At 48.1% G+C, this 14466-nt stretch overlaps 3 protein-coding genes, 1 non-coding gene and 1 pseudogene across 4 annotated transcripts; 1 reads left to right on the top strand and 4 right to left on the bottom strand.

The window, feature by feature from the left end:
• The first annotated feature begins 1514 nt into the window (after positions 1–1514).
• On the top strand, positions 1515–1973 carry YALI1_A10397g (Compare to YALI0A10461g, Misc non-coding, similar to uniprot|Q6CGY4 Yarrowia lipolytica YALI0A14927g; annotated as a pseudogene).
• Positions 1974–3547: 1574 nt separating this feature from the next.
• On the bottom strand, positions 3548–4708 carry YALI1_A10365g (uncharacterized protein; the record flags this gene model as incomplete). Its single annotated transcript, XM_499944.4, has 1 exon — positions 3548–4708. The coding sequence occupies one exon, from the start codon at positions 4706–4708 to the stop codon at positions 3548–3550; it is 1161 nt and encodes a 386-aa protein (XP_499944.4).
• A 2090-nt stretch (positions 4709–6798) lies between these two features.
• Positions 6799–9336, bottom strand: YALI1_A10318g (uncharacterized protein; the record flags this gene model as incomplete). The annotated part of the gene is made up of 1 exon (XM_499942.3): positions 6799–9336. One exon carries the CDS (start codon positions 9334–9336, stop codon positions 6799–6801), a length of 2538 nt encoding a protein of 845 aa, XP_499942.1.
• An 896-nt stretch (positions 9337–10232) lies between these two features.
• On the bottom strand, positions 10233–10305 carry YALI1_A10309r. The gene has a single exon. It is a non-coding gene; the product is annotated as a tRNA-Pro (tRNA).
• A 1104-nt stretch (positions 10306–11409) lies between these two features.
• YALI1_A10267g (uncharacterized protein) lies at positions 11410–14430 on the bottom strand (the record flags this gene model as incomplete). The annotated part of the gene is made up of 1 exon (XM_499941.3): positions 11410–14430. One exon carries the CDS (start codon positions 14428–14430, stop codon positions 11410–11412), a length of 3021 nt encoding a protein of 1006 aa, XP_499941.3.
• Positions 14431–14466: the final 36 nt, after the last annotated feature.

Raw genomic sequence — 14466 nt, 5'->3', positions numbered from 1 at the left:
CACATAGTGCCGGTGGAGGACCCACTCTGTAAGGAGGTTACAGAGCCAGGGCCGGAAAGGAGGTGATGCAGCGTTGGGGTGGTGGAAAGTTCCTCCCAAGGCCTTATAGAGCAGCCTCGTTTCCGTTCCTTGGAGTCTACCACGGATCAGGGTCGTCTCAGCTTCTTCTGGCAGTTTTGAATAGGAAGGAAACGTTCGTGAGGACTCGATTGGGGAAGGGGAGTCCCCATCCCCTCTAGTGTCTCAATTTCCTTTACAGAAGAATTGCTCGAAGGCGGTGGATTCTGCCGGGGACCTCCGGAAACCGGAATCTCGCAGAGATGCCACTTTTCTTACCCTTCGACCACGCCCCCCAGTCTCACGTGGTCAAGGTCTGACGCTTCTTTCCAGTGATGCAAGTAAGTCTCGGGTGCCCCCCAGTGCTCTTTTTTTTCTTTCGGGTGTTGGCTATTTTTTGCGGTGTTGGCTCTATTTGCGGTGTTGGCTCTTTTGCGGTGACGGCTCGTTTTCAGTGTACAAAACACAATGTCAGTTGTGTAGTGGGGTGTCGGATTATTGCGGTGTGGGCTCAGTGGATTTTCCACTACTTTTTTTATTTGCGCGTCAAGCACAACGGGGGACTGGCTGCCCTGATGAGAACAAACCCATGACTAGCGTCGAAACATCAACAGTGGGGGCTGTTGGTGTCGGCAGCCACTAGTCATAAACTTCGACTATTTTCGAAGTACCAGCAGTGGGGGCTGCTTGGTACTTTGAAAATAGTCGTACAGTATATATATTAGGGAATTATATAGCAATATAAGAATTTATGGAGTATAAAAGTAGGATTTTCCAAGTTTTTTCCCTTTAGATGAGTAATATATTACCCAATCGGGAAATTTTCATTGTTGATATTGAAAAGTTTATATTACTCTTTTCGTATACCTTTAAAGAAGTGAAGCTACTTGCAATTCCATGACACTTATCCTACAATTCAGCACAACCTACTTTTACAAGAAACACTACAGACGATGATTTTGGGTGGGACTTCATGGGTCCATAATATATTAACCCCCAGAGGTTCAGCTCACTGCTTACATCCTCTTTTCTATAGACTAAAAGGTTCGGTCTCGTCTACATCCTCGTGTCGAGGTTCGACTGCCTACATCCTTTCTGAATGCGAATCTTGGATCAAAAAGATCAACTTCCGACTGCCTTTAGTATGGCTCCTCTGCGGAGCTCTGACTCTTTAGATCTGGCTCGTTGGCTCTGGATCTCTCTGCTCTTATTGCATAACACCTAGCTCTTATTGGCTCATTGGCACTCATTGGCTAATTGTCATGACTCTGGCTCTTACTGATGGGCTCTGGCCCATGCTCTCAAGGTGCTGGCATTCTGCTCTCACAGTTCACAGTTTCACCTTCGCGCTGTCGTCATCGTTTCACAGTGTCACTCTTGTGCTGGCATAACTTAACGTGTCTCAGTCGCTTCCAACGTCTCCTGCTCTGGGGGCTGGTGGAGTTTCACCATCAACAGCTCCAGGAGGCTCTTCCGCGTCATCGTGGTGTTGTTTTATTGGCATTTGTCGGTCGGCGGCTCTAGTTCTGGCTCTTTGCTCTGGCGGCCTGGCAGGTTGGGCACAAACACTTTGCTCGGTGGCGGTCTTTGCAGACGCTTATGCTCAGGCGGAAAAAGCTGGATCAGGTTCGGATCGTGTGTCAGCGGTTCTCTTTACCGTGATTCCTGGTGTGCTGATACCAAGTCAACAGCAGATGGAGGAGACATATGACTGTTCAAACGACAGTCCATCCCTCCAAAGCATTCAGGAGTTATTATCCATGCAGGGAGTTGCACCCAAGGGAGCTACCCATACCTTCGGAGAGCTCTTGGACACACAATGTTTAACGTGTCCGTCACAGCTTCATATCCACGGAGACAGGATTCATGAGCGGCTTGCTAAGCCTTCAACTCGTCATCACCCTGCGTCCTCTTAGTGCATGTACTGAGGGGTTTCCTTTCACTCGGCAGCTTCGTAGCTTACGCTCAGCTTCACGTCTTAGTTACTCGCTCATGCGTTCTTCACGCATGGTTTTAATCAGTCTCAACAGTTACGTCGTAGCAGAAGCTTTGCAGCTTCCGCTCAGCAACTTCTGGAATACTGCCTTGCGACAGGACCAGTAGAGCAGACCTCAAAGTGTTGCTCATGCTGGGAATTTCACCCGTGGTTGCGAACCATCTGAGAGAAGGAACTCCTGAGTAGATTGCGAATCTTTGCTCGTCATAGCTCCATCCCATAGATGCATGAAGAGAGGTGTGCTGACTCTCCAACTCGGCAACATAAGGAGAACTCAAGTTGCGTCATGGTAGGAGTGAACTGTGAATGTCTGCTCGCGCAAGACAATACTGCTTCCTTACTTTCGCTCAGCAGTGTCATCATCTCTCGAAGTGACCGAACCCTCTGCAGAAGCTGAGAGACTGGTCAACTTCTGATACTTGAAAAACAGGGCCAGGAAGGGGGTTTATATAGAGCTGAGGAGAGGTATTAAGTTTTGAAAGACCTCGCCAGAGCTGCATTGGTGGCAAAAATAGTGGCGATCTTCGCATAAACGAAAGAGAGAGAACTCTGTCACAGATTCGAGAAACGTCTCATCTAGCGGTTGAAAATTGAGATTATTACATATAATTTGTGGAATATATATCAAATCATTGAAGTGGTATATACATATCAGCATTTTTTCAATATTTTTTGATGCATGATTTTTTCGAGCTATCGAAGGTTGGCTCGCTTGTTAAATAAGGTTCGTCGTATCGAGTGGCAAATGGAACTCTAAATTGCCCTTTGTTATTTTAGAATATGGGAGAACATTTTTTCACACAATAGCAGACCCAACGGGTAGACTTGGTTAATTACTCCTTTTTGTGACAAGTAAAACTACTGTACAGTACCCGCAGTCATAAATCTATCTCTTCTGATCCATAATGGAGCAATTGTATTACGTAGCAACAGAACTTCGTACTGCCCATACAAGTAGTAGGGCCTCCCTCCCTCTCTCTCTTCTAATACTTCAAAGTGAACATTTGGTAGGGTTTAATTTGATCATCACTAAATATTCCGGTAATCTTACTCGAGGTGTGTAGATACTCGTCTCTGAAGGCACGATCGAGATAGAAGTTTTCCAAATACCCATCTTCCATTAGACTGATACGCAGAATCATCTACGTTCAACTGCAGTCGTATTCAGGTTTCTGTTTGTGTTCAGATTGTGAGCGTTCAAAATTGCTACTGTATGTACGAGCAATCTGCTGGTACCATCCGGAGAAGTCGTCCTCCTTGTTGACGGTGATACCGATCAACATGTTGTCGTTCTTGGCCTTGGCAGCTTTGGGGGGGCACTTTGTTAGTTGTGTCGTTTGTTTTTCGCGTCATTTCACTCGTGTTGTCTTGTTTTGTCAGTGTTTTCTGTGTACTCACTTACAAATATGATATCCAGATGAAGTTCGTGAAATCAAAATTTCAGATTTGAGCGTACACGTCAATTGTATTAATTATGTGGATGGTATGTCCCCGTTAGTCTATTTGCACGACAGGTATCAAGATTGGTTCAATGTCTGGTTCAATGTCTGTGTCTGAGTCCTTGTTTGTGTCATTCGCTGCTGAATGAACTTCTCCGAATGTCAACTCTCTCCCACCACTGAGCGAACACTTGCTTCCAGGCACCAAGTACGCCGAGTGGGGCTTGAAGTTCATTTCCAGCTTGCGGTACTGGTCTCCGAACGAGCACTGTCTGTTTTGTTGCCCGTTGCATCGCTGGAGTGTCTCCCTGGGTGGATAGATACCTCGCACGTCGTTGATAAACACCTCTCCAGACATTTGTTGGTACCCGTTCCAGAAGGGAAACCGAGGCACAAAGTCACCTAGATGGGTCATGCGACAGAACTTGATATCTCTCTCCTTGACCTTGAGCGTGTTGGGGTTCTGAGATCCCCAGAAGACTCGGTCGGCAAAGTTGGCAAACTGCTTGTTTCCCAGTGCCGGAGCTCCAGCCGAAAAAACTAGAGGAGAATAGCCATTGAGTCGGTAGTTAAGTCCAAATAGCGTAGCTGCAGTGCCTCCAAGTGAATGGCCCGTAATCACCAGTTGGTAGTTGGGGTACTTTTCAGTCAGACGCTGAACAATACTGTCAACAGCAGGGAACGAATGCAAATATCCCTTGAGAAAGCCCAGGTCAACCTGGCAGTTGCGACAGTTGAAGTTTGATACTCCCAGATGCTCAGGATGGAGCTCCACTAGCCTCAGATGCAGGTCTGTCACCCAGTCGTTGACATCCTGAGTGCCTCTCAACGCCAGAATAATCTCCTTGTGCTTGTGATCCAACGCCACAAATCCTGAAATTGTGCGATCAAACAAGTTGTCTGAATGAGTAAAAATGTCGACCAACTCTGTATGTTTCCCCAGCTCCTTGCAGCCTCTGGCTATGCACTTGAATGGATGTTGGAGCTTCTCGGGGACACATGGAGCCACATTGTTGAACCACATGTACCGCACGAGCCGCTGTTCAAACTCCTGGGACACCCCACATGTCTCGCCGCTCTCATACGCCTCATTGTTGCCTCGTATCATGCTGTTCATACTATCGCCAAACCGGTCCAACATAATTGGACTACTTAATGCGACAGAGAGAAAAAGAAGTAGAATAATCATTGTTGTATTGTAGCGGTCACTACGCATGTTATATACCAGCTATGTTTCAGGGCATTTCGAGAAGTACGGAAAGTGTAGCTGTAGGAAATTGGAAAGAGTGGGAGGAAAAGGAGTACAAGTCATTCCTCAGCTGCAATAACGAGGTAATGTCAAGGAGAAAGTTGTGCCTGGGTTTATAATTTCTATTGCAGTTGATTTTGCACTCCAAATCGATTATGAGAAATTTCCAAGTGTGTCTATAAATATCCCATGAGTGAGGTTGAGTATGACACATCCTCACACTGACCCCTTCTTCGAGTAGAGTGAATTGGAAACGTAGTGTCACGTGAGAGTAGTGTTGAGTGAGAAGACTTCATCAATTATTGACAACAAATGGGTTCAATGTCCCTTTTACTAAATGTTTAATACCTTTCCATTCCGTTTTAATATATCTCTTTCCCATAATGTATTTGTCTGCATAATACATTCATCATTCATAACTTCAAAAGAATGTTTCAGGGTTGCAAGAGCTTCAACCAACTCACACATGTTCAGATACTATTACAAAGCTCTACAATATGTTACTCCCATACCATTTATCTTCTTTCACCGACCATACTGTCCAATTCACTCCAACTCTCTCCATACTGCACCTGCCTTACACACGACAGTATAATACCCGCTTTTGACAGGTCCCTTATTGTGGCTGGAGTTGCAAAACATGAACCACGTATCGTAGCAAGTCATATTTGTGATATTTTGTAAGCTATTTTATTCTAGCGGCTAAATTTTCTTATCGTGGCTGATTGTCTTTATCGTGCAGCCCAAGAAAACCTTTATCGATTGTGGAAGCAATCTGTATACGATGTACGCGAGTTGTATGTACTGTACTCGGGAGACTCAAATTTCACGTTCTTCGACGATCCGGCTCTATCAGGGTATGATCAGTAAGAAATATCAAGGGGGCAGTCATTTCATCCTCTGCCAAATTTCTCCTTCTGAATACACCTCAAAATTCATGCTTCCTGCTTGATATGTTTGAGTTGTGGACTAGAATGCTGCAGGAGTCTACGGGTACAAGTACAGTATGTACAATACGAGTACAGTAATGCAAGTATATCTTACTTTATGGTGCTTTTACGTCCATAACATTTCTGGACATGTCCAGATCACACTATCACGTCCATCACGGCTACACGTCTACCAGTTCTTTCAGACTCTCCTACTATCCGTATATCTGACCAACAATGGCAACCCAGGCACTTGAACAAGTCTTATAGGCAGTCGTCGCGACAAGAACAACCATCACACAGACCCATAACTACACATCACCCAGACTACGCGTTACATGGAGTACAGTGCACATTATATTACTTCATGTCACACCGATCAGCATCTTCGTTTGTCAGCAAACCTGGATGACTCAGCTTGAGACGACTACCAGTATTTTTCCGGTTTAGAGGCTGACTAGGGAGGGAAATAGCAAGCACGATCATCATACACTCAACCCGAACCAGTCCGAAATGAGTGATGGGCCCAACTCCAGATAAGAATATCGGAACGTTATAAATGAAAGGGGAAAGTCCAAATTTGAGAACAGAATGTGGAGAAAGAGATAATATCGGTCAGAGAATTCTTGAGTTGGGCCCATCATTCATTACGTGCTGGGTTTGTTAGCTTTTCGTATGTACTTGTGTCTCCGTTCTCGTTCGCAATTAAGCACCGATTTTTTGGGCTCTTCGAGAGATTAAATCAGGAGGTGATGATTTTCAAAGAGACCGTTTCGCGATATGTTATGGTAGACTTCTTGTCTCTTGGTTATACACCTCGCCATCGTCATCAACCGTCACAGCACCACTCATCAAGAAGACAAGAGAACAGAGTCCGCGATTATGGGAAATCATACATGAGTATGTACTGTACAGTAAGGAACCATATCAACGATCGCAGAATAATAACATTGCTTGTGCTGCACCCCAGAAGCGAGACCAAGCCTTGACGTGAGAGTGACAGCGAGCAGCATGGTGTGAGACAACACAAACCACGTGCAACTTATAAACTCATACGGCAGGAATAACAGAAAGGCAACTACAACTCACAGGGTCATATCAAACATAAATAAACAATTATAGTACCTCCTAAATCTTGGAATTCTTCTTACCGCCTCGCTTTTTGCCCTTACCGCCAGAGACCTTGACAAGAGCATCGTCCAATGGCCGCGAGGCCTCGTCGATAGACATGAGCTGTCGAGTGGTAAACTTCTGGGCAAGATCGTCAGCCATTCGAATAACTCGCATATCGGTAATGTTTCGCTGGGACACCTTTCGTCGACCGTACGAAATGGCCTCCAAGAAGTCATACAGCTTACCAGCGGGAGTGATCTCTCCAATCTGGACCACATTGGTGGAGGTGTCCAGACCAGTGTTCAGTCTGTTGAAGGCGTCGAGCTTTCGAACAGCTCGAGAGGGCAGCCAGTCGGGATTAATGGCCACCAGGAGAGGCGATCGACCAGAAGACGATCGCCGAGCAAGCAAGATACCCTCAGCAACAAACTGGGTCAGAGCATCCTTCAGCATCTCCTTATTGACAGACTCATAGTAGTTAATCTGGCCCTGGTGGTACAGAGACTTACCAAGCACCTGGGCCTGGTTAATAAGCTCCTTTTCCTGCACCCACAGAGTCAGAGGGTCCTTAGTGGCTGTAATTCGAGCCGAGTCAGGAACGGTGAGCAGGTACTTGGCCCGCTCCTCGTAGTCGGCCTCGGTGGGCACCAGGGCAAACATGGCCAGAGCAGCCAGCCAGTAACCATCAGCAAAAGGCCAGAGAAGGAAACCGAAGAACTCCAGAGTCTGTCGGTCTCGGTCAATCTCCTCGAGGGTGATGGTGATATGACCGACTCCCTGCTCAACATTGAGGTCGGGGGAGCACTCGATGACACCCATCTGCTGCAGAGAAGCCAGGGTGTGTTCCAGGTTGGTCTGAATACCATCAATGCCATAGACGAACTCTCCAGAGAACAGCTTTGACAGGAACTGCACTTGAACAATGAGATCGGAGATGTTGACACGGGGCAGAACCTTACCGTTCTGGTATCGCTTGATGAGCGAATGCAGAGCCACAGCGACAATAGCATCAGAAACAAACAGATGAATGACCTGGTTTCTGTAGTAAGACAGCTGGAAGGTATCCTTGGCGGAGTAAATGGGCTCAATGAGACCCTTGGACTCGACAGACACAAGCTGGGGGCCCAGCACGGTCAGGCCGTTATCGACAATGTCTTCAGTCTTGGCTCCGAACGAACCAACTCGGCCTCCCTGGAGCTTGATGGTCTTGATGAGCCAATCGACACGTCGAATCAGGTCGCCTCGAGAGATACCAGATCCCTTGAGGGTTAGCAGCACGGTACCAATCAGAGAAGTGGGCATAATGATGGCCACCTTGTTGATATCGTTAAGAACCTTGTATCCAACGGATCGGAGGATTCGCTGGTGGATGGGAGCAGGCAGGTTCTTTGCGTCCACGGTGGAGGCCTGGACACCCACTCGAACACACTCCTTGTTGATCATATCAAAGGCAAACTCCTTGACAGACCAGGGCTCAGCAAATCGGACATCGATTCGTCCAAGCTTGAGGTTGACAATGGAGCCCGCGGAAAGGAACGCAAACAGATTCTCCTTCTCCTTCTCCTTTCCAAGCAGCTCTCGAACGTAAGACTCAGTCTCGACCACCTTATCGTACTGGGTAGAAACAGGACAGATCCAAGTATCGGAGACTGCTCCCGACAGAATGGCGTCAAGCACATATTTGATGATACCAAACTTGGGAGGCAGAAGCTTTCCGGTTCGACTTCGGGTACCCTCGATGAAGCACTCCATGTTGTAACCCTTCTGGAGCAGGGTGGTGATATAAGCTTGGATGACAGAGCCATACAGCTTGTCGTCGTTGAAGGACCGTCGGATGAAAAAGGCGCCGAGGTTTCGCAGAATGGGACCCACGCCGGTAAAGTTAAGATTGTCTCCAGCAACAATAATTGGCATGGAGATTCCGACTCGGAAACACAGAGCCTGCAGAGCAATGTAGTCCAGATGGGACTTGTGGCAGGGCATGAAGAAAATGGACTCCTTCTTCTCCTGCAGAACCCGCTGCCTGGCCTTGAGCATCTCAATCTCCTGCAGGTTGACGTGGAGACCCTGGTGGTAGGTTCGGCCGAAAATCTGCTTGGTCAGGTAGTAGACCGTCTTGACAACCGACTTGTGCTCGAACCGGCAGGTCATGGCCTCAAAGTTCTGTCGGGCCACGGTCTGCAGCTGCTTCTCGAGCTCGGCCTTTCGGGCCTTCTTGTCCGACTCGCTCATGTTGCGGTCCTCTGCTTCCTTGGCCACTCGCAAGTCAGCCAGCTGTTCGATTCGGTTAGTCACAGCCTTGTTGTTGAGCGTGGCGTCGGCGATCTCCTCCACGTGACCTTCATAGAACAGAGGCTGGCCAATGTAGTCGTCGTAGGCTCGCCATTCCTTACTTCGAGCATGTCGGCCTAGATCGCGGAAGAAGAACACGGGATCTGCTCGGAAGTTGTTAAATTCGCTCCACAGGTTGTCTGTGGAGGTGTGGGATTCCTCAGCGAGACCCTTGGGCGGCTCTCCGGGAAGAGGACCGTCTTGTAGAATGTTGACCGACATGTTGTTGGAGTGTGTCGACAGAGTGGGGCACTGAGGGTGTTTTAAATCACACTAATTGCAGGGGTTTAGAGTTGGTGGTGTGTTTGCGTGAGTCTGTGTTTGTACTGTGGTGAATATTGCGAGGCGTGTGTGGCGGTGGCGATAAAACACGAAGAAATAGTCACGGAAGACCGTTCGTACTGATATGCAGATGTATCCTGTGGTTAGGAAGTAGTTACTTGGGTCTCGTCGCGACCAGTCAAATTGTCTATATATATACTCGCTCTATATCCATAGTCTCTTCCAATGTTGAGTGCAGATCTTACCCTTTTGAGCCATGAGTTTATTGGCTCTTCCAGCACCAAGGGATGGGATGGGGAGGAACAGAGACAAGATTGAGGCGATGCAATTGAGGGGGTGATTGAAGAGATAATCGAAAATCCCACCATGTTATTATTCCGCTACTAAACGACTCTTTTGCTGAAAGGTCCATTTGGAGTAACTTAGTCCCCACCATACTAAAGGCATGGCATTCGGGAGACCACCCCCCCCCACCCCTCACTCACATCCTCTTGTCCCCTCTCCCCAACAATCCGGGGTGCATATGGCCGTGAAAATTAACATGCCCCAAAGTTTAACATCTTTTGGCACAACTTTAGGCCACGACACGTGTATCAGTTGGTGGTGAACACACAAGGAAGTCATGATAACAGACATGTGCCAGGACAAACTAATGCCCTCGGGTTGTAAGAGAAACAATCACGTTCACCACACGTCACGTGACAACAAGAACTCGTCCCGGCTAAATGTCTCACTAGCTGCACTATCGTATGATGTCAACCTCAACCTTGTACCTCGCTATCTTGTCGGGGGGAGAAAATACACGGGAAAATGATAAAATATTCGCCAAAAAAAACGGGCCGAGCAGGGATTTGAACCCTGGACCTCTCACACCCAAAGCGAGAATCATAGCTACTAGACCACACGGCCGACACGTGACTTCAAACTTTACGATATCCAATCAATGCCGTTCGTCAAGTCACGTGCGCGCCGAAATAATGGCCTTTTTGAAGATTAAACGGTGTTAATATGGTAATATGAGCTCGTTTACTTCAGTAATACGATAATATTTGGACTTGCTCACCAGAGACACCTCAAAATTTGCTGAATTGCTATCCTTGAAACGCGTCTTAAGCTTCAATGATCGACATGGGACGCATATACGAGTGCCACAGAAGGGTTATGCCACAAACAAGAACAGAAATGCAACCTACTTCTTGTGGGTACCGTGCGATGGGCCGGATAGGTTATGTTTACCTGCTGGTCGAAAGCCTGATAAGAGAATGAGGTGATTTTTACGTGCGGTCCCTTGAAATGAACCTCCTGTGCATCACCGATTTGGTTGCCCATTAATATACAAAGCGGTTTTCTTTTGGATTTGCATTCTGTCGGCTTACATCAATAACCGGCCTCGGCTTATGGGTTAATAAGTTCTTGGCCGTGGTCAAACATCATGCCGTCCGCTGAAGATTCCAGAGACCATCGAGTCTCACTCAACAGTTGAGTTTACCGGATTACAGGGTGTTCTCAACATTTGCTTGTCCATGCACGTAATGCACTTAAGACAGGAAGCGTGAAAAAAAGAACGTGGTTGTGGTGGCGGGGCGGTGCAGGTCATCTCATCTTATCGCACGTTATAATCATGCCGATCACTGTAAGCCGAGGTAAAAAATAATAATTGGAACCAGACAGCCAACGTTTTTTGCCACAAAAAAATGGCTTCCAACTCTTGCAGCCACAAATCCGTATATCCCCCGATCTGCGTACATGCCATGAGTGCATTATCGGATTTGGATTTTGGTGGGGCACATTTTTCATGCTCGTGGTTTAAATTACAATATCATCGAATACACGCTTGCATTTTGAAACATCAACATAAGCTTTGGATATGCCACAGGTTGGATATGAAAAACCTCCAAAGACGTCTAAATTTGCGGACTACTCGTAGTGACATGGAAGATTTTCATGCATTCGAAATACAAATGCTACAGCTTTCTCATTAAATGCATTGTTCTATTGTGTATGATGGTTTGTTTACACGAAAGCCATAAAGTCCAAGTTAGGCAGAGAGTTAACAATGTCGTTGACCAGCTTGTCTTCCGATTGCTGCTTGTACTTGGATCCAGGCTGGAGAGGACCCATATCAAGCTCGAATGCCACGGGCTTCTTGGCCAGTTTCATAGGAGCAATTGGAGACCGAGAAGGCGACTTTGACTTGTGTCGCTTGTCCATAGCCGAATCCAGAAAAGTGGTGTCGAACAGAGACTGCGTGGATGACTGCGAGATGGACTGGGCCACCTCGGAAGAAGGAACGTTGTGAGTGTTGGATGATACTCTAGCAGCACTGTTGTACGAGTTCTTCCGGGGTCGGTTCGTGGTAGCCACTGAGTCAGTGAAGTCACCCCATTCGTCGTCTTCAGCTTGGCTGCTGTCGATTTGGATGGATGGCGTGGATGAAGGCTTGTCGAATATTTCAAAGCCTGACAACCTCGCAGAAGATTCCTTCAGAGGGTCAGCAGGCGGCTGCCAAGTCTGCTTGGTAGGTGCCGCGTTGAAGATGTCGAACTCCGAGCCGTTATCAGTACTTGCGACAGCAGGTTTGGGAATCGCTTTAGCCTTGGGGTCATCGAAGATGTCAAAGTCAGAGCCCTTATGGGCAGGTTGAGTAGAGCCAGAACCAAATATACCCATGTTATTGCCAGCGTTGGTGGTGGGTGTCGTAGAAGAGCCAAACAAATCATCTAGTTGGTTGCCAGTTGCACTTGCAGTGGTTGCCGACTTCTGTCCATCGGCAGTGCCCAAGTATCCAGAGGCTCCGCTGTTTTTCACAGGCTGGGGATCAGGCTTCTTAGTGGTGGAGCTGAAGAAGTCGTCCAACGGGGATTGTGCGGGTTTGTTAGGAGCAGGGTGCGCTACTGGCTTGGAACCAAAGATGTCATCCAAAGGAGATGCGGCAGGCTTCATTCCAGCAGGCTTTGAGCCCCCGAAAAAGTCATCCAGAGCATTCGAAGGCTGTGTGGGCTGTGTAGATTTCGTGGCAGTGTTTGTGTTGGATCCCAACAGATCTAGACCCATGAGGTCGTGGTTTCCATTTCCAGCCAAAGGAGACGAGATCTGAGGATGGGACATTTTCGGAGAGGTCACCTTGGATCCAAAGGGGGATCCAACAGGAGAGCCAATTTTAGGGGAAGATATGGGAGAGTTGTTTTTAGACGCAACAGGTGTGGCGGAGACGAAGTCAGCAAAGCTATCTTCTGCCACTGGAGGGGCATTACTAAGTGGAGTCCCTGTTCGACTTGGTCCACTTGGTGGGGTTCCTGTCAATGTAGGAGACAGTGAGGGCACGAGATTGGTCAAGATGGGTGATCCCAAAGGTGAGTCAATAGGTGAGTCGATCGGGGAGTCCAAGGGAGAAGTGATCGAACTGACCGAGGATGACTTTGAGTGAGTCTTAGACTTGGACCGACCAAAAACACTACTCAGCGCATGATGATGATGGTGGGGCGCTGAAGGAGATATGGGGGACATTGTAGGAGACATGGAGGGTGAGCTCGAGACCACTCGCTGACCGACAGCTCCAGCAATGGCGGTCTGAACCAGTCCAGGGGGTTTGTTTCGAGTCATGTCCCTTCCTCGTTCCCTTAACGAAGAAGATCTGGTCAGCCCACCGCTTGGAGGAGCAGGGGAAGTTGTAGAGGCACGAGACATTGTAGAGGAACGAGACAAACCCGGGATTTGGACAGCAGGTTCACCGTTCTTTGGAGGAGGCATGCTGAGAGGTCTTCCTCTGGAGCCAGATCTCTCCGTACCCCCATTGCTCCAGCCAAACTTGAACACCCGCTTGAGATTTTTGGAGTCATTCTCATGCAGCTTCCTGATCTCCCCCTTGAGGGTACTCTCAAACTGGGATCCCGTCCACTTGACCACATTATCTTCGCTAGCTCGCTTGGACTCGATGAACTGACAGTTTGGGCGAATCAGTGAGTTGTACAGCTTTCGCGATTTTTCTCGGTACGACAGGATAGGCGTAACGGTTTTCACCTCTTCGATATCGGCACTGTCAGATCCTCTCAATTGAACGATCAACTCTTCTAAAGGTTGGGGAAATTCGAGTTGTGTAGTAGGAACGGCAGACTTCTTTACTGAGGTTACTGGGATAACATTCGGTGTGGCAGTCGCCTCGGTAACAGGCCCAGGATCATCAAATCCTTCGCCCTCCTCGAAATCACCCCAGTCTCCTCCATCTCCTCCATCTCCTCCATCTCCTCCATCGCCCCACCCTTCATCCTCCACGACAGGAAGAGGAGCCTCTGTCTTCATCGCTTCTTCCACAGCAGCAGTATCATTGTAAGATGCCATTTTAGAAGCTGAATCTGGCTCTCCCCATCCTTCTTGCAGTTCAGCCGCGGGAGTAACGGGCTTCACTGCAATATCGGACTTGCCCCACCCTTCATCCTCCGTCACTTCCACAGGCGAAAACGGCTTTACAGGCACGGCCAAATCTGGTTGTAGATCAGATAACGTCTCAGTAACTGCCTCTTTAGTGACTTCTGTGACTCCCGTAGTTCCCGCAGCTTCTGTAGTTTCTTCCGCTCCACTAACTGTCGCTGGTTCCGCCTCAACATCACTACCCCAGTGGGGATCGTCCACCGAAATGGAAGACATTGAGATCGGAGGTGCTAGGCCTAGAGCATTGAGCTTTGTATCATTCTGCTCCTTTTCCTCTGTGTCGTCCTCCACCTCTGATTCCTCCAGCTGCATCTTCTGTAACTGCTCAGTTGCTTCACCCACAGCTGCAGACTCTGACAGATCAGGCTTCTCATCCGTTTCAACTCCTCCATTCCTCCGCACATCACTGGCATCCTTTGAGGTAGGCCGAGGGCTACTTCTCTCTTCCAACACGTCGCCCCAGGCGTGAATATCATCAATTTCAGGGGTGAGCACCGCTGTCGGAGAGTCCTTTGGAAGAGGCTTGAAAGCGCTGAGCACTTCTTCCTTGGCCGGCTCAGCAGACGTCCATTCCGAGTCAGCCCATTCGTTTCCTTCCCAATCCATTATCGAGAAATAATGCCGTTTGTGTTGTTTTGGATG

The sequence above is a fragment of the Yarrowia lipolytica genome, chromosome 1A (assembly GCF_001761485.1).
Source record: "Yarrowia lipolytica chromosome 1A, complete sequence".
NCBI classification, from domain to species: Eukaryota; Fungi; Ascomycota; class Dipodascomycetes; order Dipodascales; genus Yarrowia; species Yarrowia lipolytica.
This window is presented reverse-complemented; position numbering and strand designations above follow the sequence as displayed.